Source organism: Puccinia triticina, chromosome 6A, assembly GCF_026914185.1.
Source record: "Puccinia triticina chromosome 6A, complete sequence".
NCBI lineage: Eukaryota > Fungi > Basidiomycota > Pucciniomycetes > Pucciniales > Pucciniaceae > Puccinia > Puccinia triticina.
The window spans coordinates 4,444,368-4,468,991 of record NC_070563.1 but is presented as its reverse complement, the minus strand read 5'-3'; the positions used below and the strand labels follow the sequence as shown (position 1 = coordinate 4,468,991).

The 24,624-nt window shown below is 45.9% G+C and overlaps 4 protein-coding genes across 4 annotated transcripts; 1 reads left to right on the top strand and 3 right to left on the bottom strand.

Moving 5' to 3' along the window:
* Positions 1 to 8,108: 8,108 nt before the first annotated feature.
* PtA15_6A534 (uncharacterized protein) lies at positions 8,109 to 8,924 on the top strand (the record flags this gene model as incomplete). The annotated part of the gene is made up of 2 exons (XM_053170250.1): positions 8,109 to 8,146; positions 8,795 to 8,924. 2 exons carry the CDS (start codon positions 8,109 to 8,111, stop codon positions 8,922 to 8,924), a joined length of 168 nt encoding a protein of 55 aa, XP_053021460.1.
* Positions 8,925 to 10,076: 1,152 nt separating this feature from the next.
* On the bottom strand, positions 10,077 to 11,123 carry PtA15_6A533 (uncharacterized protein; the record flags this gene model as incomplete). The annotated part of the gene is made up of 4 exons (XM_053170249.1): positions 10,077 to 10,449; positions 10,529 to 10,617; positions 10,698 to 10,753; positions 10,982 to 11,123. The coding sequence occupies 4 exons, from the start codon at positions 11,121 to 11,123 to the stop codon at positions 10,077 to 10,079; spliced, it is 660 nt and encodes a 219-aa protein (XP_053021459.1).
* A 2,323-nt stretch (positions 11,124 to 13,446) lies between these two features.
* On the bottom strand, positions 13,447 to 15,003 carry PtA15_6A532 (uncharacterized protein; the record flags this gene model as incomplete). Its single annotated transcript, XM_053170248.1, has 6 exons — positions 13,447 to 13,662; positions 13,767 to 13,928; positions 14,023 to 14,172; positions 14,282 to 14,372; positions 14,537 to 14,728; positions 14,834 to 15,003. 6 exons carry the CDS (start codon positions 15,001 to 15,003, stop codon positions 13,447 to 13,449), a joined length of 981 nt encoding a protein of 326 aa, XP_053021458.1.
* Positions 15,004 to 24,054: 9,051 nt separating this feature from the next.
* Positions 24,055 to 24,401, bottom strand: PtA15_6A531 (uncharacterized protein; the record flags this gene model as incomplete). The annotated part of the gene is made up of 2 exons (XM_053170247.1): positions 24,055 to 24,137; positions 24,206 to 24,401. The coding sequence occupies 2 exons, from the start codon at positions 24,399 to 24,401 to the stop codon at positions 24,055 to 24,057; spliced, it is 279 nt and encodes a 92-aa protein (XP_053021457.1).
* Positions 24,402 to 24,624: the final 223 nt, after the last annotated feature.

Genomic DNA, 24,624 nt, shown 5'->3' with positions numbered 1-24,624 from the left:
AGGTCCTGTGGACCTGCCTCAGAGCCAAAAGATACTTCGGGACCTCAGCTTTCATTTGGCACTGGTCTCATCTCCTCAATCCAAACCATTTTCACTGTACTAATGCTTTAAAAATAAATAAAAAAAAACATGAAGAGATGCAAACTAAGGATGCACAACCATCATGCCTGGTGGATCCTGGATCCGCAAACCCGCAGATATCTGTTGATCCTGCACATGTAGCCACTCAAGTGCTGCATTTTGTGGCAGATACAAAATTCAATTGTGCATGTCATCAGAAAATCAGAAAATGGATCTTCAGAGCAACCAGTATCCTTCAGGATTCCTTGGACCTTCCGAGCGGACTCCTTCAATCAGTTTTGGAGTTTCTTGGTCAAAATTTTGGGTGAGCATGCGCATCAGCACTGCCAATGAATCTGTCTACTCAGTTTTTTGTACGTGTTTTGCTGATTTTTAAATAATTGTTTTGGTGATTTTGGGGTTGAATATCCTTCCTTTGCCTGCCGGACTTCAGACATTAGGCGTAAGCCTCTCCTGTAGAGAGCCCTCCGGACGGGGTCCCCCGGCCCCTCCGTTTGAGAGGCTTAGTTAAGCTAGGGTCACGGGGGTACTTGGCTGCAAACTTGGCCAAGTCCCCCAGGGGTAGGCTGAACTCGCAAAGCAAGCCTCCCTCAGGAGTGACTCACACCATACCTCCCCACATTGGCACAGCAAGAATGCCACTTTTATACCTTTTTCAGTGAGTTATGTTCACAGTAAAAGACACACAAAAAGCCAACCACCAATTGTGCACACAAGCTGCAAGGTGCACTGTGCAGCGGGCAAGTTGACCGCTGCTTGTAAATCCAGCTGTTTGGGGACTTTTGTGGCCTTTCTGTGGGTGGCAGGATTTTCATCAAACACATGAAATTATGTGGGTTGGATGGGAAACGTCAGGCTACAACCTAAGATATTTTCTTCCAAAGGATGGGGGGCAAGGAATTATAAAGCTTCAAAAATCCCTCCCAGCCAAACCCAGATTCTTGGCCCTGCAAAACGGGGTGATAGCAAGTCCCTCCTGCCAAGGGCTGTCGGAGGCTTGCTTTGCAAGACACACACACCCGCAGCAGAGGGACTTTGTTAAGTTTGACTTGGCTGTGGCTCTCTGCTGCGGAGGATACACTATGTACTTCTCCTCCGCCAGAGGCTCAGTCGGGCATGTTCATCACCAATTACAATCACAGTTACCGCATTACCAAGCCCCAGTCTGCACATGTTATGAGCTCATCTTTTCTGAAGAAAAACTTTTCTACCAACAAAGAACACCGGGTTTTTCACCATCCTGAAGAAAAACCCCAGACCTTTAATTGTTATTATTCTTTGAAACCAGCTCTTCATAACCTTCCCAGAATGGATCCTCACACATATGGCACTTACAATTGGATGAGATTCTTGATGGCTGGCTTGAGTATTGGTCTTGGTAGTTTATCACCTCTGAGACCCCTACTGGCCCACTCCAACATCCAATTACATGGGATTTCCCCGGAACTTCCAAGGTTCTTTCCATCAAACTTTGCCCCAGAAGCATCAGAATTTTTGCTTGTGATCATGGAAAGAAAAACACTCAAAAACTAGTACTTGCTGGTCCCCAAATACTCATCTGCTCCCTTGGTGAAGAATTGCCAGCAGCCAGCCTGATGAAGGCCATAGATTTGATCTTTTTGCTTGCCCTCCTATTTGTTGATCACCTGTTATTAGGGGGCTTCACAATAAGGAAACCCAGGACAAAGTTTGAGAGCACAAAATTATTTCTATGAGCAATGATGTAACCATTACAATACATGTATTTGTAGCGGCGTGTAACATATCTTAATTTATTGCTGTTACACTGTGACGGCACTGTAACGCGTGCCCGCTCCGTCACACGGAAATTTTTGTTTTGTGTAACAGCACGCCGATGCGCTACAGTTTTTTTTTGAATTTATGTATCAAGGGGCCAATGTGCCACCGCTCCAATGCATAATAGGCTGTAACGGCACGTAAGGGAGGCTTGATGCGCTACATTGAGCTTTGAAATGATGTAATGGCGCATCCTATACATTGTATTGGTAGCGCATTGGCACATTTTCGATTATTGTGTAACAGACCCCAATTACAATACACTGTATATGCCGCTACAATACATGTATTGTAATGGTTACATCATTGCTATGAGGTGGCTTGGGGTGATTTCTTGCTGGACTTATTTCACCCACAAGTAACAAAATAGGAAGAAGGAATGCTTATTGTGAAACCCCCTGTTGTCTAAGTTGTGAGAGCAAAATCAACAACCAATGCAATCTCCACAAAATTGGTCCCACTGCCCCTGGCCTTCCATTGCGTCCACCGCTTTGGGCCCTTTTAGCTTTGATACTACCTGTGAAACAATACACTGGAGGAATTCCTGTCACTCTGGAAAGTCAGATCTGAGCCAACAGATTTCAGATTTTGAAGGGAAATCTATGTCCCCAAAGATCCCCAAAGTGATCCAGAGTTCCAGATTCAAGATTTACCTGCAAACTCTGAAATTCCAGATTTGTTCAAATTTGATGGGGAGTCCTCCACTGACTGCAAACTTGATATATCTGAAGATGAAGGTACCCAGTATCATTGGTTTTTGCCAACAGACACCCACCTGGATGATCACTGCCGCCACAATTCAAACCAGCCTCCTTCCATCCTAGACAATCACCGCCTCAACACCCACCAGCTCTACAATTTCCACCTTTATGATTGACCTTGGTGTGATTCCAACCTATAAAATCACTGCTTTGAGAATCTCCCCCCAATCCTTATGAATCTCTTTCCTCAAAATTACTTTTCTTGTCAGCTTTGCCCAGTCAAAGATGGCTATCAATACCACTCTGATCAACCAAATTCTGAAAATAACCACTACAACCCCAATTTTGCCTACAACACTGAAAAAACCCACAACCTCAATAACAATGACACTAGCCACCATGATTCAGATCTCAACAATTACACTAGTGCAGAGCCTGACAATTACACCAACAATCAAATTGGCACTTTTGAGGATCAGCAACTTGAATATGACACTGGTTATGATAGGACCCAGGAAAGCCCCTATGGAACACAGTAACCTAAATTCCCATATTTTTGAAAAATTCATACATTTTTGGAGCTCATTCATACATGTTTTGTCTGTAGGTTCAGAGCTTGGTCTAAAAATCCATACAAATGTTGTGCCTATGTTTTTTTGCCAGCATTGATGCTGCTGCTGAGGGAGGGGGGGAGTGTCAGAATTCTAGGCTCTTCTTCCGCTCACAAGTCTCAATATCTTCAATCATTATCACTCTGCTTATAATGTACACTTTTATTGTTTTGTTTGTTTTAGTCTCCTAGGCCCCCTTTGGATCTTGCAAGGGGGCTCTCTAGTTGTGACTACATATATTCTGCCCCTATGATTTGAAATAAACCATCAAGTCAGAGCTCAAACTACTCAGACCCACCTTTGCTCCTTGGTCCAATCTCAAGACCCCTCAAGATTGAAACTCTCACCACATTGAACCCCTTTTCTCTGACTGAAAATCTCTCAGGGGGGGGAGGGGGGGGGGGGGGAGGGGGTGGAGAGGGGGTGCAAGAAAAGAAAAAAAAACTGGAAACCAGACTGTTGTAACTGGTGAGGGGGGGGGGGGGTGGAATGGGGTCACTTGGGCAGGGTTAATAAGAAGGACAGAAAGTGGGATGCAACCTGTGGATGGATTGGGTGGCGCAGGGGTAGGTGGATTGGTATACTTTGTATATACTGGTGGCGGTGGTACTGGAGCCACAGCCAGAGGGTAGGTGGGTGTGGCACCGCTCCAGCCTAGAACTGTAGAATTGATTCAGACTGAAAAATCATTACAGAAAAGGCTTTCAACCTTAGCTTGAGCCCCTGATTCTCATGCATTTTTGGTTACTACCCCCCTTGCCCTCAGAAAAAATTCATACAATTGAGGTGAGTACCTTTACCTGCCAAATTGACCATTCATACATCTTTTCAGCCTTAGAGTCATCACAGCTGACCTAAAAGCTGCCTATTCTACCTTTGTTACATATAAATTACTTTATATCCTTTTCATCTTAAGAGATAACCTTGTTTTGACTTCATATTCTGTTTCCTCACGTAATTTTAACCCTAGTTACAACTTACCAACTCTTTGTAACTATACTCCTTCCCTGAGTTATTGAGTTGTGCCGCGCATGCGCAGTTGTGATGTGTCAGCGCTACCAGGCGCGCCAAACCACATGTACATATGTAAATTACATAAGCAAACTGTGAAAATTTTTGTAGTCAGGATCCCCCTTGCCTGAGGCGGATCCACAGACTTCAGCACACCAGAACCACACCCCAGAGAACCCCAGGATCACCACCAAAGAGATTACTACACTCCCAGTATACCTACCGTCACAGGCGCCTAGGATATTGACAGTAAGTAACCTATTTCACTGAACCTTGTTTATCTCAGAGGTACAACTCTGTGTCTTGCTTGATCTTCTCTTTTCTGCTGGTTTTGTCTTCTTCTTGATCACAGGGCTGTCCCTCCAAATCTACTGGCCTTTGCCTCTATCTTGATCACAGGGCTGTCCCTTATTATCATTTGGCCTTTGCCTCAAAATCTAGGTTCAGGGCTGTCCCTCAGGTTTCCCTTTAAGAACCTTGACTATCCAGAAGGAAGCTAAAAAATTGTGGCTGGATTAAACTTATCTAATCCAGATACCCTCCTGAGAGGAAGCTGTAGCACTTCTTAGCACAGATTAGCAGCACTCTTCTGAAGAGTAGCATTGCCAGTGGACGTGCATTCCCACTAGAATAACCTAGTACTTCTCTTCATCTTGATCCTGCTCTGTTTTCTCTTTTCTCTTTCTCTCTCTCTCTTATAGTTGTATTTTCTTTATCCCAAGAAATCCAACTATTGCCCCCCATTTCTTGTGTCCTGCTTTCACTATAGAGACTCAGGCTCACACATCTGGGGTGTGTAGGTTTTTTGGTTTTTGACAAAAAAATCATACATTTTGGTTACTGTGTTCCATAGGGGCTTTCCTGGGTCCTGTTATGATCAGTATGATGATAGCAGAGATTCAGAATTTTATGATGATGCTTTCTAGTTTTATTTTTTCACCTTTCCCCATCTCTTGGCCAACTTTTCTCTCTCTTCTCTTCTCAGCTTGTATGTAGATACAGCCTTTTATCAGTGGTAGGTTTCTTGGAGCCTTGCCAAGGGGGGGCTTTTTTGACTTGGTTTACAGGGATAATTGCCTGTGGCTTTCTGCTTCAGAGAAGAGTATTTCTCCTCAGCCAGATACTCAGTCAAGCATGTGTCAGAAACCAAAATGATGGAAGTTGTGCACTATGGGTTTCAAACCCACGTCCTCAAACTTCAAGATTGATGCTTTTTACCAACTAAGCTAAGTGCACTTAAGTGCACTGTTGCTTTTCAGGGTGCTCAAATTGCTGTAAAGTTACTAAAGTTTGTGTTTTTGACATGTATACTGGGATCAAGTCTCGTATGTTTTTTACATTGCTTGTCATTTTACCAGGGTCAAACTCAGTTTTCTTTGGGTGAAAGGCTGTATAAGAGCAGAATTAATTATAACATAATATTCTTCACCAATTACCATCACAGTTACTACATTCCCACACCCAAGTCTCTACACCAACCCCTTTCTACCACCAAAAGTGAAAAACCTCTTGGCCCTCTTGCCACCATCCAATGGGAAAAACAATCCCAAAATCTTGCTTAGAAAAATTGAAACTACTATACAGAGTCAAAAATATCCTGTAGAACATTGGACAATGATGATGGCGTAGTGTATTGTGATGAAGCTGGATACTGTTGGTATGAAATCACCAAAGAAGAAAGAACCACCAACATAACTTGGGAATTGTTCAAGACCAAGGCCCCGTTTGGAGCCAATATAATCTGGGCAATATATGAGTTTTTTTTTGTGACATCATGTGTGAAATCTGATCAGGTCTGCCAAAAATTGATCAGATGTCACAAAACTCCAGATTATATTGCGCAATTATATTGGCTCCAAACAAGGCCCAAGTTATTAGGGGGGTTCACAATAGGATTTTAATAAAACTTTAGAGCCCATTTTAAGGACTTTGTGAACCAATTTTCAGAAAACGTAGAAGTTGCTCTGATTGCCAAGGAACACCCAAATGTGAACAGCTTAAAAAAAATCCAAAACATTGTTCATAAAGGCCTTAAAATGAGCTTTAAAATTTTATTAAAATCCTATTGTGAACCCCCCTATTAAGTCAATATAACAATGTATACACACAACTCAACATCTGCCAAAAACTAGACACTATCTGATTAAGAATGCATTGGATTTATTGAGTTAGTCGTCTGTGTTCTTATATCAGAGGGTTTCCTCTTGTTTGTGGACATTGGGTTGCTTGTATGCATAGTTATATTGACTCTAAAAAAGGAAAAATAACATATTCTAAGACACAAGAGAGAGAAACAAGAGGCTAGGCCAGAAGGCCGATAATAGTAGTGCAACAATAGGCCGGAGGGCCAAGATAAGAATTAGAGATGCAATGCATCTCAAAGAGGAAGAAAAACTACAAAGAAGCGCCAAGAGCGGCAAAGAAAGGGGAGCAGGCCAATGCCTAAATACCTGGAGACTTGTGTCACGGTTGGGACTCACCCCGTTACAATTGACTCTAACCTCAAAATTATGACTCACTCAGCAAACCACTGTCATACGACAGAATGGGTGCAGCCTCTAGACAAAAGATCAATCTGATCTTCTCAAGTGGGTTTGGCAAATAACCTTTCTCAGCCATTCACACAACGTCTTCAATCAGCATTTTTTCTTGGTTTCTCCTTTGAAACATCTCAGCAAATCACATCTAGTCACGCACCCAATTCTTGACTATTGCAATCTGAATCAGAAAGAGAGGATTAGTTCTCAACAAAACCCTTTCCAGTTTGAGATTCTATGTTGTTGTTGCATAATCTTGTAGCAAATAACCCTTTCTTCACTCTTGATTAACTAGCAGCCCCTTACTCATTTAAAACTTTCAGGACTTGACATTTGCAGGACTTGACAGGCACAGCTGTCTCCTAAATTACATTATGCCATCTTCTCTGTTTTCATTATATGCTTTACTCACTTGTGTGCGCGTCGCCTATATGTACCGCTGCTGGTTGCATGATCTCCTCTTTCCTCATCAAAATAATATTATCGTTTTCAGCACCTTGAAATTGCCTTCTACACGCTTGATTACCTCAAGTCCCCTTCTAGTGTTCTGACTTAAGTCAAAGATACTTCAAACTCAGCTCATCTCTCAGCTGTTAGTATCCTTCCACCAACACTTCATTCTCATCCAAAGTGCCCACCCGCCTCACTTCAACCTGTCATGTAGGAAATCAGGGATATCTAGTAAACATCACTTTTTGCCAACAGTGGGCCGCTACGCTAAACTACGCTATTTTAGCCCTAAAGTTTAGTGTAGCGGCAAAAAGCGCTAGCCTTTTTTGAATAGAGTTAGCGCGCTGTTAGCGCTGCTACGCTGCGCTAACAGCACGCCAATTTTTGTTTAGTGTTAGCGCTACACTACACCCGCTACGCTGCGCTACGTTGCGCTAAGGCGCTTTTAGCGGAAAAAAGGCCTTTTTTGCCTCAAAAAGCGCTGTAGCGCAGCGTAGCGAACGCTCTTTTGCGCCCTGCGTGCTTAGCGTTAGCGCCATTTCGCGAATCTGCGCTAGCGCTACGCTAAAAGCTAAAATAGCTTTGCAACCTGTGTGCGTAGCGTTAGCGTAGATGCGCGCGATTGCGCTAACACTACGCTAAAAAATAGCGCATTTGCGCTGCGCTACGCTACGCTAACAGCTATGGTAGCGTAGCTGACCCACTGTAAAATTTTGCTCTGTAATTTGTCTTTGGGTTTCTGTAATATTTCTGTAAGTTACTGAGATATTACAGGTGACTTCCCCTTTGAAGAAAAGTTACAGAGATCTTACAGAAAAGTTACAGAAAGAAAAGGATACATCACAGAGCAAAATAATTTTTACTAGATATCCCTGATTTCTTACCAGATATCCAGTACAGATTCAAGTGCACCAGTCCTCATGGGCAAGCAAACAATCAATACCTACGCTACTTCTACGTGAGCATCTTTGACCAAGCTATGTAGTATGTATCTTAAGTCGTGTAGAAACTATCACACCATGTCTGACTCCCCTCTAGAATAGCTATCCCCAGTGGTGGACCCAGATATCCTCCAACTGAGTCAAGAAGTTTGACTCATGATGATTCTAACAAACACCAGAAGCAAGGAGAAGATCACCAATATCCGGGCCTGACTGCATAGAGAAACTCCTGAAAAATCAAGATATAAAGGAAGGGGAAACAAAATACTGCAAGAAAGAAAGAAAGGGATGAATATAAATAGGTGGAGCTTGGTTGAAGCTCTTCGAAAGTCGATTGGCTAGTGTGAATGATGATGTGTTTCAGGTGGAATGGAAACAAGGGAAGAAAAGACCGCAGAAGCTCTGTGTTTACAAGAAACTGGACATAACAGTGTGTAGGAGACAAATCTTCTCAAGAAGACCTAAATACTAGAGATCCTCCTCAGGATTTTGTACATCGAGACCCTGCCTGGTCTGATGATGGCTTCCCTCCAAGAAATTGAAGCACAACATGTACACATCGATTGTCTCGAAATGGCCTCTTCCACAGCCCCGCCGAAATAAGCAAGCATGCACAATCCTACCGCCGGAGGCGTGCTGTTTTCTCGCCGTTGCCTCCGTTTCAGCGCTGTCGGGGGCGCAATTGCAGCACCTTATCTGGGCTGTCCCAGCTCTGAATCCGAGGTCCTCGCTGGCACCGGAACAGGCTATTGGTCGCTTCGCGTTCATTGCCGCTCGCCCTTGGCTTCTCCTTGAAACATATCCCTCTTCCTTCCCTTGTTGTCGCGTGTCCTTTCTGACGGATACAGACCGCGGAGGGACTGTGTCCTTATCCCTCTCTTTCGTATTGCTGTGGGCAGACACGTTCGACACCCTGATCCGGCCCTGCACCCCCATCAATGCTCGTCTCGATTCACTTGTCGGGTCCTTACATGTAGAGCCGTTCAACTCCTTGTCCACCAATGCGCACCACATTTCTTGTGTAAAACCGTTGAAAAATTACAGGAATTTTTTTTTGTTTGTAATTGCTAGATAATCTGACTGCTCATATTATGCTGCTCACTCACGGCTCTGTCTGCATGGGTAGTAGCTTCTGTGTGTGATTGTTTTTTATACCCTGATCCGTGCAGGGATTTGCAAGAAGCGCTAAAGACGCCCGGCTAGCTCAGTTGGTAGAGCATTCGACTCTTACGAGTAATTGTCCCTTGTGCCTACGGGCATTTGGTATCGAATTGTCGTGGGTTCGAGCCCCACGTTGGGCGCAGCATCTTTTTTGATCAGTGAGATGATATTGATCTAACTGCGCTGTATTCTTCCAATTGCGTTTAAACTTTTAACTGATAGAATTCGGCAGGACCCTAGCTTACGAGTGCTGTTTATTCAACACCATCCGGTCAAAACTCTCTTCCACGGGCCAACATAGTACACAACAGTGGGCTCGATTGGGTGCACCATAATGATGTCCATTTTCGAGTCAGCTTTCAAGTTTTATTTGTCGGTTGTAGTTTGGTGTGTGGGGTGTGCAAACTCCACATTTGGAGTATGTGGTATTCAAGAGGAGGTCGGGGAGGAGATGAAGCATAACGATTGCGAGCCACAACATTGTCAATCTACAACTCTCCTGTTGGTCTTGCCTGCGCAAGCATTCAGCCTGTGAGTGTTACATTTCTGCGACACTTCAGTAGATTTTTGGTACAAATGTTACACAATCTGATATCCTGCTTCCTTGATTTGATTCTAATGCTTCATTTTTTTTTCAAAGGTAGCAATTCCAGGGAAGTCCACAAAGCACAGTGCAGTCAAAGGTGTTGTTCTGCTTTGTTTCAAAAACAAAAGTAGAGAGAAAACAGATATTGTCTCTCAGTATTCATCATTTATATGGTCGAGATAAGGAAAGATGATCTACTACTACTGACCAGCTAAGCTGTTGGCTCGAGGTCCCAAGTAAATAGGTAATCTTGAGATTTTTGGTGGAGAGTAGGCTACAGCAGGAGCTGGCTTATATTGCCCACCCCTCTGTTGTCCCGGGTCACGATTCGGTCCATTCGGAACACCACATTTAGGATGCGCTGGTTGCTTGGTCATCCAATCAGGGTATCCAACTCTGGGCCACGCTGGTGGCAGACGAAATCCTGGGTAATGGGAATCGTGCCCGTTTTGACGAAGTCTAGAGTTCGGCGGGCCCACATGAAAAACACCATCACTGGTCTCGTATCCAGGTTGACCAGTTTGGGGGTCCCGAATTGGGTTCGTCCCCAGACCAGGCATTCCGCCCAAGTTGCTGAGAAAGCATACGGAGAAAAAAGAATTACATATGTTTGTTTCCGTTTGATAAAAAATAAGTCCCTGAAATCACTCACTGCCAGAAGAAGGAATGCGCATTGGTAAAATCGGCGACGAAATCCCGGGGAGACGGTAGAACGGTATAAGCACAGCAGATCCCGTAAGGCTGTCGATATGAGATGGTTTCTCATGAGCTTCAAGGCAAGATTTTTAGGCAAGGGTGGTTTCTGGCTTTGATTAACTCACACAGCCATGATAATTGTCATCCGCATGTTGCACTGTGAAGGTAGCAAACAATTGCACTTCAAGAACATGGGATCAAAGCATGGAAACGTTAGGTCTATCTATTAAAGAACTTGAGTAAGCACATTATTTTCAGTTTGCCTACCATCGGGAAAGTGGAGTCTTGTATTTCTTCCACATTCAGATACTTGGATGTATCCACTGCAAATTTTCGCTTTTTGAATTCCACAATTGGAGGTAAGCCGGAGCATTCACTCGAGTCATGATTGAAAGAAGAAAATACTTACGGCGATTGCGGCTGAGCCAATCATTGGAAGGCTTGAAATCTCTCAAGTGGCCCGTAGCTTCATCCCAATTCGCCGAAGCAAAATGTGACAAAATGCACAATACTAGCCAAAAGAATGATGTCATCTTTTTGCAGATTGTCATTTTTTGGAATGAAAAAGTAAAGATATATTGATGGGTGAAGGGAGCCAGTTGGGAAACTCGCTAGAATCAGGCAAGCTTATGTATCTGCTCAAGTCTTGTCCTCGCCAGACAGAAAATGTGCCTAAAGCTTCTTGTTCATCTTTCCTTCGAAAGGTCACTGGCCATAAAGTACATCAGAAAGTTTTGCAGGAGTGGTGAACTCCTGAAGCTCTCGCATGATTCAATGAGGGGATGTGAATCTCTTCCTTCGTATTCAACGGCAACGTTCATTCATGAGCAAGTCATCGTAGTTCTTCCGATAGGTGTAGTTGGAAATCCTCTCCAGGATCTGTGAAAGAAACCCATCGCGAAAGAGGGTTCTTGATAAGGGTGTATTGTGTACCTGGAAGTCCTCGCAAGTCTTCCGATAGAGGCGGAGAGTTGAATTTCTCTTCAGACTGTGACCAGTGGGCCAGTGCTATCGCGGGCAAGGCGGGACTTCACCTTAACGGTAGGGCGCCTCAAGTTGCAATGAGATCATAATCAAAATGCAGCCTGGGTGAACCAGATGGGCAAGGCTGAGGCCCATTCTATAGTGAAGCAACGCCAAGTTTAAAGCTTTGAATCCATAGTGCCCACCGGTTTATCCTGCTCCAATACGTATGCACATCGTTTTCCCCATTTGCAGGAAAGGTTTCGTCGTTTTGACGCAAGTATGTACCCCATTGATGAAATCAATTTGTGTGGAGGATTATAACCTTTCAAATTTTAATTGAACTGGAAAACTTTTACATAAATATATTTTTCTAGGGAGCTCAGCATCAACTACAAGCATTGCCGGATGTATCTGTTCGATCGCCAGAATTCTGAGCTCAAGGATAAGGTTTAAGATCGAAGCAGTGAGTTGCCTGTGCCCAACATAAGCCTCACGTAGAAAAAAATATTTATCCCCAGTTTGAATACTGTTGACAATATAATCAGTGTGCTGTGTTGTATGGTCGGCGCCGGCGGTGTTTGAAGCAAAGAATTCTAAAATAAGTTGACTTTGCTACAACTCAGCTCCTGCTTAACCCATGGCGGTACGGCAACAAACAACCTCAAATAGCCAGCTTCATTTCTGGATTGGATTTTCCAGTAACACGTTCCACAGGCGGCTCAATTCTGTGCTTGACTTTCAGGGGGAGAGGGTCGACGCCGAACTCTCCGGTTATTGATCTCTGGGAAGGATAAACGGGAGTGACGGGCAAGCAGCTCGGTAACGCATGTGCTGCCACGATGGCAACCCAGCTTAAACCATCCAAGGAGCAACACGGAAGGGAGTGATTGAGGCACCCGATGGACTTTCAAATTCAAGGATATTTCATCGGCACGTGACAAGGAAACATGCGATCGCAGAACCACATGGGGAGCGCAGGAGATAGGGGAGGGAATTAAGAAACCTGGCTCATGACCGAGCGAAATAAAACCCCAATCGCAACGGCTGTGTATCTTGCGAATAAATCAGGAAATGTTAAAATGCTGATTATTGGCACTGCGGACCATTGACGGGAAGCAAAGCAAGCAAAGGCAGCTAAAGGGTAATGTGGGTGAATGGGCTTAGCAAGTGCTAAGCTAGAGGGGTTTGCCGGCCTCTTTTTGGCTGTTGTCCATGCACAGGAAGGGGAAGGCACCTCGGTGTTTGGGGGGTATTTTTTAAACTGACACATTTCAGCCAGTTTTATCCGCAAGTTCAGGAAAATACCGCCATGAACCACAACGTCATTTTTGGTGATCTTGGCGGGTAGGAAAGGCTGCCACTGACCGAACTTAACACAAGTCCCTCCCGTGCTCGCGGGGTGCGAGCACCCTCCCGCCAGCGTTCGCGCCTCCTCGGAGAGGCTTCCGCTTAGTTAAGCTCGGCCACTGACCGACGGCAGAGATGGCGAAGAGCGCCCCGCGGGGACGTCGGGGGGAGCCATTGTTGAGCTACACACCCTAGGAGTTGAAAGCTGAATATGTACATACGTCTGTTTAGTTGACAAACGGATGAACCCTTGACCTTTACATTGGAGGATGAGAAAGGACGTCCTGGACCCAGAATTAACCTCTCAATGGGATCCGAAAAGTGGTTAATTATATAACAGCTTGAATTGAGAATCATACCTGACGGTATGAAATCCATTTGTATTTTCTCTCTTGGTAATACATAGATGTTTGACGAGCCAAAAAATAAACATAATCTATAAAATATGTCTGACTGTTCTTCATCCAGGGGAGTGAACCCTGAAGAATGGGAATGACGACGAATTTTACAACAAAATTATTGCGCACGTATTGTCAAGAAACATTGACCCAAGAACACAATTTACTGGATCGATAAGGGGGAGGAGGGGATTGCAATGGAGGCGAGATCAAGATGAGCGCCCAACATGTTCCGCCATTTTTTTGGTTTGTCTTGTTTTGAGGACGGGGCCTGAGAAGGAATCGTGAACTCTTCTGATTTCAGCATTTGCAGGGCCTGAGAAACAAAATTCGGGTCTGTCAATGGCGTTAGATCGTGCGGGTTCTCCGGTGGTAACCGCTAGTATGAACAACCCGAAAAAAGGCACCAATTGAATCAGTGTTCAAGTATGTTACATGGATTAAGTATCTATGATGCATGTCCTCAAGAGGAAAGATACTTACACTTTTCAGCAGGTCATATTTCATTTCTTTGGCTTTGATTTCTCGAATGATTTGATTTGTTTGAATATCGACGTAAAACCTAACGTCAAACAACCGAAAAACCACGCCATCCACCCTCAGGAAGAACCGCGATAAAGCAAAGATGCAAGTTGGCATGACTCTCTTATGGTGTATTCAAGTTGGTATTTTTCATGAGCAATTCACGGAAGATGAGTACAAAAAATTCGGAAACCTCGGGACATAAAAAGATGCTTACAACTTTTATCTGAAGGCTTGCCATCCCATTGTCGTGCAGTTCATCTTCGAACAAGGTTACTTCGTCAAAAAATAGAATCGGATCCGGTCTTGAGAGGACAGCGAGTGGGATTCCGCCATGATCTTTGGGATCGGGGGGAGAGTTGAATTCCTGTAAACCGACCATAAAAGACGAGAAAGTGAGCATTTCATGATATCATTTTTTGCATGATCGCGTCAAGTGAAAGGTACATATTTAGCAAGGAGGATGATCGGCTAACAATTTCGGATGAGTGATTGGTACCAGAATACGTCGTAGTGTATGTCCAATCGAACGGATTGACTACTTTGGTCACAGAATCCGATTCTTTGCTGCGAGGTAATACCAAAAATAAACCAGAGCGAATATGAAGATGGACTCAAGCAGAGTAATTGATCCATAGAAACAGATTGGTAGGACGTGGGCTTAGTCAGATAGAAAACTCTTAGCGATGATAATACCGACAGTAGTGACAAGTATTCGATCAGGAGCTTACCGCGCTTGAGACCAATGATCCGCGTAAGCTACCTTGATGTAATCCTGCTCTTCACCTTCGACCGGGTTTAGTGGTAATAGTGCGTCCAAGGTATTCCACTGGTAATGAAAACCTGATCGAGGATGCTTGATCGATAGATAATTGTTCCCAAAACATATTTCCGGCAGGGGCACTTTAAGCTTTTCTCCAAATCTGTATTAATGGACATTCAAAATAGATATTCCCCAGACGACAGAAATTTCCATAAGCTATGTGTATTAGTGAAATCTCAAGAAAGATATATGTTGAACGACTTGCTGTTTGATTTCTTTCGAGTTTAAGATTGGCAGTTTGCATGTCTCGACCAGCCATCCCTCGACCTCGATATTTCGCTTGCCATCTCCAGCCAATGAGCCTTCGCTCCCGACGGGTAAACTGGTAACCTTATGCTCTGGTATGCCTGATGCAGGAGCGATCGAGCTTGACATCGTGCTTACTTCGACGCGAAACGATCAATGTAACGGCGAATCGAGGCGGAATGACTCCAAGCTCTACTCGGGAAAAGATCGTCTGGTGTTGCTTCCGATGCCGATGGTGTCCTGCCAGCTCGGCGGCCGGGACCCCGACTCGGTTTGGACTGCCGCGTCTGCCACGCAGGGGGCCTAGGCAGAACCCGAATCCTCCCTCACGCCTACGCTCGGGGGCCCGAAGGGCCCGCCTCCCGAAGGGAGGGACTTGCACCTCAAGTCGGCTTACGAGGGGGAGAGCTACCAGCCAAATGGCTGGGGAGTGATCTCATCCCACTATATCTCCCATTAGCCTTTAGATAACCATCTGAACCTTGGCACCATTAGAAGCGCAAGGCTCCAAAGATTTGTAGGACAGCTTGAAATTCCAGAATAGCTCCATCCCCTCCCAATAATCTGTGTGTAAAAAATGCCATTGTAAACAATCCAACCCTTTTGGGACCAGATATCCAAATGGATAGATTTTGTGCTACAGTCAAACCCTTGAAACCACATACCCTTTTGTGGAATGGATTTGGTATGCGGTTTGGGAGTTTATGTGGTACAAAAGGTTTTCTCTATAACCACATAAGTATGTGGTTAGAAATGCCTCCAGAACTGCATAAATAATGTGTGGTTTCAGGGGTATTTCCTAACAATTTTTTTGATGAAAAGCTACAAAACACATGTATATCATTGGTTTCAGGGATACTTCCTTGGCGGACCCATATATTTACTCTGGATTTGTCTCCAAAATCAGAATTGTGTTTTGAGAGATGTAGATTGGCATCAAAGAGGAAAACCTTGATGATTTTGGGGGAAAAGTATGTGGTTATAGCGAAATTGTTCCTTGTTTTTGCGCCAATACAGGTATGTGGTATGCTGTTATTGTTATGAGCCGTAGCGCGGGCTCCACAGCGCAGACTCACATGTACATAGACTACACCTACATGTCACGGACCATACTCAAGGTTTGAGAGGCTGGAGATCCAACACTGCAAAAATAACTTGGTCAACTGCTTGCAGTTGACATGCAGGATACTCAAGCCAAGCTGCCATTGTAACTCCACATGATTGCAGAAGTGGCTTTGTTGGCACAGTCACTGTGCAAGGTGCACAGTGACTGTGCATTGAAGCTTGGGTTGAGTCAAACCTTGAGTAAGACTGGTGTAACACCACAAGCTTCCTCAGAGTTGCCGCATGTCAACTGCTCACAGTTGACACAGTTTTTTTTGCAGTGCAAGCCACTTCCTCATCCTGCAATCTGCCATCTTGGATCCAGAACCCCCAGAACCCCAGACCCCAGACTCCATCTTCCTCTCCCCAGAACAGACCATAACAGTTATGCAATATGGCCCAAAAAAGTCCAAATTTGGCCCGCACCAACTATGGTGGAATGAAAGCCCTATGTGGTATGAGAGTTTATGTGGTTTCACAAGTATGACCTTTCACGGGTTTGACTGTAGTTACATACATAAGTATCACACAGTCTTGCACTCAAAACACAGTTCAAAAATCAGATACTATGTATTTACCCAGCTCAATGTCCCAACAAACTGTGAGAGGGTCTGTGAACCAATGATCCAAACGGTTACCGGTCTGTCAATCTGTACTTGGCAAAATCAAGGATTGGCTGACTGCGACCAGCAAGCAACTGCTCATTTTGAGCCAAATCACTCCACAAAGGCAGTAAAAGATGCCTGAGAAGCAAGGCTACAACTCTGTCTATTCAGAAGCACTTTCAACAAGATTGGTTTTATTCAAGGAGCTTTTGAGTCTAAAAATTGCAAAAATTACGTGAATTTCTCAAAGTGCTCAGGCCATGCGGCCAAATTTGGGTGTAAGCCTGTCCTACAGAGAGTCCCTTTGGGACCCCCATTCAAGAGGCTTTGTTGAGCTTGGGCAGAACCCCACATCACAGCCCTTCTCCAGGCAGAACCCCTTGCCAAAGAACTTCTCCAGAGAGAACCCAAACTTATAGAAGTCCCTCCAACGGGGGCCAAAAAGGGCCCTCTGCAGGAGGAACTTTTAACACCTAACACCAGGGAAAAATTGAGGTCACCTGAGGGCAGGTGATGTGAAGAAGACTCTTGTTCAGTCTCCAATCATACTCCAAAACCCATTGAGTGGGATTCCCCAATGACCACAAAGGGGCCATTGTTTTGATAGTGGAGTCTTGCCACAGTAGCTCAGGTGTCTGAACATGTTTTACTCAATGTCACCTGCCACCAGCTGTCATCACATTTTCCCTGGTGTAAGCGGTGAAAGCTCTGACTTAACTAAGTCCCTCTATTGGAGGGGAGATGTTGTCCCGCAGGGACCCTCCAAAGGAGGGACTTAGAGCATCTCCACCGCGGGCCCTAAGTTGGGGGAATAAACCAAATTTAGCTACCCAAACCGGGTTTAGTCCCTCCACTGGAGGCCCTAAAGGAGGCCCTTAACTGGGAAAAAGCCATCCAAGCCCTATACCAGTCCCAAATCTAGGACAGCATAGCTCCCCACATAGTCCCTCTGCCTCAAGTTCACATATCACACAGACACCTTCTGGTGATACTCCACTCCCTTCTGTACACAGCCCCCAATATCCCCCACTCACCTCAATTTACACACATATCATAAACTCAGTGGGCCATACCAGCCCAATCAAGAGCAAACCAAAAAATCAACACCACATTCTCTCAATGGTTGGCCCAGACCATCAATATGAATACATGTGCACTCCTAGAAGTGGCCAGTCAGTCCCGGCCATCAACAGAACCCCACTACATGCATGATCCGGTCATCAAGCACAACATAATGCACTCTTGATGACCGGGACCACTGGATATTGAGCCATCAATGACCAATCTAAAATTGATGACGGGTCTGCAATCAATGACTAGCCTGTGATTGAGTACCGGTCTGCAATCAATGACTGATTATTAGTATTACCAACCATTCTGCAATCAAAGACCGGTTGGCAATCAATTACAGGTTGGAAACCAATGGCTGGTCTGTGATCATCAATGACCGGTCTATGATTGGTGACTGGTTTACAATTGATGACCGTCTGAGATCAATGGCCAATCACCAATTGATGATGGCCAATCACTTCCAGCCACCAAAACAAAAGTAACACACTATGTACTCCCAGCGGCCGGCGCAGACCAGCCATTGAGAGAAGTCCATATCAATGGGCGGTCAAGTACCAGCACACTCAAACCTTCATTACTGGTCCGGCCATCAATAGGTGTACACGCTCAACCTCTTGATGACCGGTCCAACCATTGAGAGGTGTACTCTTCTTGACAACCTGTGATGCAGGGGGATTGGGGGTATTCCCTTTCACAACCTGGAGGTCCTATCTTGGGGACTCTGCGGTTTGAAAAAGTCTTTGGGCGGGGGACTAAAACTGTGCCACAATCGCGCGGGTTGGGGATTTAGTCCCTCAGATAGTCCCGGGCGGTGGAGATGCTCTTTTATGCACTACACCACCGGGTCAAAAAATTTGATTGGTGTTTGTTTTTCCAACAAATCCTTGATTGCATAAAATTGGAGAAACCAATCCACCTTGCCTCCGCAAAACGCCGCCGCGGCTCAAGGCCTTGTTTGAGACAGGTTGGAAAAACATTTCCCCAACATTGAGTGTCTGCTTTTGTCGGATTTGGATTATTGGGCACAAATTTGACTGTTATTAATGTCAATAGTGGCAATTACAGTCAAGTTGGCCGGGCCTAGCGGTTAAGCAGTCTGTTCCCAACACTGCTTGCAATCAGGTTGGATGTCCGATTCCTGCCAAATCTTTTTGCTTGGGTGCCCCCAAAGAGGCTGCACCACTTCATGGTTGGAGTTACGGCATGGTTGTTGAAGACTTGTTGGACAAGCCAATGCACGGATTGTCCATTCCAGCCTGAGTTTCTCCGCTGGTACTCGTTGCGAGACGCCTTACAGTGTGTCTGGCTTCTCGCGACGAGTGTGGGAAGAGAGGATGGCAGGGTGGTGGTTTCCTGCTCAGCCTCGACCAGAGGAAAAAATCTCGTGGATCTAGGTGTCTTTACAGATGGAGTAGGGTATTCAGGTGAAAGCCCCTACTCCAAAAACTGTACAGACGCTCGTACATATGGGTGGGAGGGAGGTGACTAAAAAAAAAAATTCTCAAGCTTTCGGAGAGGGGGAAAGCTCGAAAAGCTCAAAGATCAGGGGGGGGAAGAGTTGGATATCGAGAGGCTGATCCAAGTCTTCGGGTGTCGGTGTTATATACCGCGTTAAGTGGTTCCGCGCATGACACCGCGACCCGGTCCTGATCCCTTGTGCGCTTTCCCCTACTCTAGGCCTGCATGGACAGGGGGGAACTCGCTGGTTCCCGCTCGATCCCCTGCAATCCATTCCAGCCTGAGTTTCTCCGCTGGTACTCGTTGCGAGACGCCTTACAGTGTGTCTGGCTTCTCGCGACGAGTGTGGGAAGAGAGGATGGCAGGGTGGTGGTTTCCTGCTCAGCCTCGACCAGAGGAAAAAATCTCGTGGATCTAGGTGTCTTTACAGATGGAGTAGGGTATTCAGGTGAAAGCCCGAAAAACTCAGGTTTTTGAAAGGAGCCTGAGCCTCGCGTGAACACCCGAAAACTCCATTCAGAAAGCTGTAAAGAGACACTCCACTAAAGATTACAAATTCAACTCTTCCTGGTCTCTTCTCAATGATAATAACAAAGCTTTAGTCCTGGCCAGATCTTCGCGGGAATAAACCTTTATGTACAACTTGTAGCACGTCGATACCCATCTCCCCAGACAACAGACGTCTTCTTTGTTCATTCCTAGGGCGTGTCTGAAAGACGCGCCTCCTACTCTAAAACTATGACCGGTGATGCCCCGGTATTCTTTGCCAGAGAAAATGTCTTTTAATTTTGCGAGCACCGCCCGTCTCGTCAAATGCTTCCTCATGCCGCCGTCCGTGTAACCAAACAACGAAGTCTGCACACCTGTCGTCTCCTGCAACCTGCGGGAGATCGCCGCGACCGGGCAAAGGGCGTGTCGTTGTTCCGTCAAGATCAACAGTTGAGGTTTACCCGGCGAGGCCGTTTTCGCTGCGCGTAGTGTCAAGGTGGCTACACGACCAAGAGTTGGGTCTGCCGTGAAGGAGACATCCGTATTGAGAACCGACTGGTCGAAACGTATTGGGCCGAATTCGCTAGCATAGGTGAGTTCAGCCAGACGAGCTAGTCCCCAAAAGGCCACCAAGCAGAGGTCTGCAATCGCACGGTCCTCGTTGCTACCGCTATACCTCAAGTTTAGCATGGGGATTAGATGCCACAACATAACAGGTGCTTTAGAGGGCCGGGCCGGGGAATTCGCGTCGGACCTTGCAGACGCCTTGAGGAGTAGGTCGATCCGTATTTTGTTTGCCGAAGGGAAAACTACCCCGTGGAACTGGTGCCAAGCCTTCAGTCCACATATATACTTCCGTAGAGAATCCGAATTGATCTTCCCGGCATTCGAGGTGAAACGGTTACGCCCGGCCCAGACGCAAAAACGCTCCAGCGCCTCGGACGTTATTGGTAGAGCTAAAAACGGTTCCCTCGTCGTGTCGCAGAAACGGAGGAACTTTTTGACCGCCGCGTTATAGCTTGATAAAGTGCTTCCTTTCCAGCTATCTAAAATTACCATGTCAGCGACACACGGGACCCAACGCTCTCGCCCGTTGCACAGAAATTCTTTAAAAATTGTGTGATTGTTGTTTATGCATTCCGCCACCATTATCACTGTTTTTAGAGAGAGAGGGACCGAAGGTGGTGGATTGATGGTACAAAAAGTTGACTGCCGGGGAGTGTTGAAGGAAGGACAAAAAGACAACGCGTGCCACATATATATACACATGACCGCCATAATCAAGCATGAAACATAAATGGGGAAAGGTCGTCAGGAATGGAAAACCATACTCTGTTGCTAGGCAAATGTGGACCCCTCACTCCTCGCGACAAGTTATCGGCGGCGTTGTCCGCAGAGACGACCCGTTTCGGCGTTACGTCGAGTTGAACCCGTATAAGTAGGGACTGAATGTGCTTCCATTCTTCGTTTACGTGGAGATCCCTGCATTTCCGCGCTACCAACACGCTTTCGGTCGTGGTGTTGTCCGTCCAAACCACGAAATTGGACCCTTTAACCAAACCGGGTATCTCTGTAAGCATCAGAATGCCTACCCTAATCGCAACGGTCTCTAGCCATGCGATGGTTCTTTTCGGGGTGGCGTCAGCCCAGTTTTCTTTCAGCCTCAGTTGCGCCCAGCGATTGCCAATCAAAACACCTATACCGAAACTGGTAGACGCGTCACCTACCCAGTTGATTTCAATTTCTTCAGGAAGTGGTAGCAGGCGCTCTTCCGTGAAGTTCGTGAGCGTATCTCGCCAAAAAGCCAGGTCGGTTCTCACGTCCTCTGGGATAGCTCTAGGAGCCCACATGCGTTTCCACTGAGTCATCCACCTATATAAGCTTCTTAAGTAGCATCGTAGTTGCGGTAAGACGTAAGATGTATGGTTTAGTCGACCCGCTAGGATTTCCACGTCCTTGAATTTGAACTCTGAGCCTAATATTAGAAAAGTGTTTATCTGCTCAATGCGCTCTTGCAGCTTGTTGGCCGGTAGTCGAACCGATCTCCTAGCGCCGTTCCAAATGAAACCAATGTATTTCTGTTCGTCCATGAAATCTGAGCACTTTTCTTTGTTCGTCGCGACGCCGAGGATCACAGAGCGGTCCACTATGTCTATGATTTTACAGCTGGAAGATTTACGCTTGATAAACATATTATCGTCCACCCAGCAAAAAACCTTCACCACGTTGAACTCGGCTTCCATGAGTCTCTTCCAAGCATCGGCTGGTTTACCAAAAGAGCCGCAGCCCGCCACCCCGCCGAACGTTATCCGTGTGTCTACATATATGCCCCCTCTCAAATCTTTGACCATGAGAAACGGCCATTGAGATGGTCGTGTCGGTATTTGACGATAAGCCTTTTCCCAATCGAAAATGGCTAGCTCTAGTGGTTCTACCTGATGTTTGAGGAAGGTCGAGACAACTTGAAAATCGTCCCACGTGGTGACAAATTCAGATTTGTCGACAAAGGAATTAACTGACGGGATCTTCACATTGTTCCGAGGGTAAGATAGATCGTTTATGGGCCGGATCTTTCCATCAGTATTCATCACCGAGCCCAAAGGACTGGTCCGAAAGAAAGGGAACCTGCTCGCGACCTCTTCATGAGTGAAAGGACCGAACATCCGACGTGTTTCCACTTCGATATCAATTGATTTTTGGATCTTCTCCTCTGCTTGAATCGCTGATGAATGATTCTCCGGTGTGAACCACCGCAAATCTCCCAAGGTGTGTACTGGTATCCCTTGGTCAAAACCCATGGCGAATCCAGAAAGAATCTCTTCTAGCTCCGGAAGTAGGCCGGCGTCTCTCAAGGCAGATCTCCATTGCGGGATGTCCATCTCGCAAGACACCGACAACGGCCAAGATTGGCCAATGGTTTTCTTGCTAACGGCACTCTGCCCCGCGGGATTGCCTGATGGGCCCGGCCTAGATGCCCTATCGTCTACAAAGTTTCTCGGGGGGCCATTGTAACCTTTGAAACACTTCCTGGAGTCGGCCGATGCATAAGGCGCAGAGGAATGGAAATTATTTCCTGTTGGATGATACGGATTTGGCGTCGTGAAAGAACGGTTGAACTTGGGCTGAAAAGTCCGATTATTCATTCTACCTGCCGGTATCGCAAAAAGGGCGATTGCTGTAGCTGTGAGGTTGCGGTCCGTAATAAACACCAGCGTTGTGACCGTAGTGTTGTCGAGTCATCTGATCAGAAAAGGGTGCCATGTATCCTTGTCCGTATTGCGATGCCAAACCAAAACCCAACTGAGAGTTCACTCCGTGTGACTGGATTAAATCTGCCCTGTTGAGTCCTACAGGTCGCAGAGTGCCAGGTTCAAAGGGCCTTCCGGTTTCTGGATCGTTGTTGCATTCGCCTGTTGCATAAAGATTTTCCGTCCAGCCTTCTTCATGGAAAGTCCTCACTTTGACATAAACTTGATCTATTACCAAAGATTGGCGGACAGAGATGTCTTGAATTGCTGAGCCGTCTTTAGATGGGATCCGGTGAGCAAACGCGGTCATTCTAATGGCCATGTCATATTGCATCGCCGTCATCAACCCATGACCACCATGCGCTATCGCGTCACAATGTTCTTTGTGCGCCAAGAGCCTCGCTGCGAACATCTCCATACCGTACACGTCTCTGAGTGCAATATAGAAAGCTCTATGATTGCTGTTCCACTGTGACTCGGTCTGAGACCACTCCAAAGGATAGGGTAGGCCCTTGTACGATTTATCATTGTCGCTCATTTTTGAATGCTTCCCGTTAATGTACGCGAGGATAGCCTTTCTCTTCCAACCTAATAATTTTTTAAAAATAAATAAATAAATAAATAGATAGCGAGGTTTTAGCTCCCCTGATGCCCTTGATTGGCCACAGACAACACTGTTGCGAACAGAAACGATCAAGGAAGGATAATAAAATAGATTGAGCGTACCAATGTCGAAAATGGTCAACGGAATCGGCGCCCTAAGGGCTCTTATGTTATCTTCAAAATATGGCGTAAATCCCACATCTTGGTGCGAAGAGACCGCGCCAATTGCATGAACTAATCCATGCTCTCGTTCTGTTTCCACTGAGCTGGATATCATCCTAGGATCCACCGTAACCAACACAGGTGTCGCGGATGCTGATCTTACTGGCTGTGGTCGATTGGCGTGCCGTTCGTCCATACCGGACCAGATGGACATTAGGTGCTTGGTCATAATGACATCGCCTGCGGCCTGGTTTTCTTGTATTTTCGACCAGATGTGAGACCGCTCTGCCTCTACATCTACATGCGTGATCTTCATGGGTGGGACATGAGTCGAGGCTAATATGCCTGTCACTTGATCTTTATTCAAGGCTTTTTAGAAAAAACCAGTATCGCCGGATGGTCAACATCGAAACTATGCTAAAGCTAAATAAAAGCTTGCGCTACTCACCTGGCATGGCTACTATGGAGGATACATCAGGTGTATCTGCGGATTTCGCGACGTCTGCTGTGGATTTTTGGGAATCTAAAAGTGGCCACCGAACCATAATCGTCAGATCTATAGACGCTGTCCTAGCTATGAAAAGCGAGTACCTAAAGGTGTTATCTCTTCGCCTTCCTCTGTGGACAAGAAATCTTCCTCCCCCGCTCCGAGACCCTGACTCGTGGGAGCTATATCGGTATGTATCCCGGCAGTCGCCGTGGCAGACGACGCGACAAAATCTTCTCGCCTGGCCGCTTCAATTCTCCTTGAGGACAGGGCTCTCGTGCTCGAATTCTTTTCGACCATCTTCCCCTGAAAAACATCGACCCCCCAATTTAAAAAGGTCAATGACCCAATGACCAGAAAAATTAAGAATTCGAGAGGAACTATAATTAGGCTAAACTTACCTTGCCGTAAGGATGTCGAATGACAGCTCCACTAATCTGGAGAGGTGAGATACCCGAAGAACTATTTTTACGTGGGTCGGCAAAAACGTGGCAAATCGGCGAGGAACGCGATTAGAACCTAA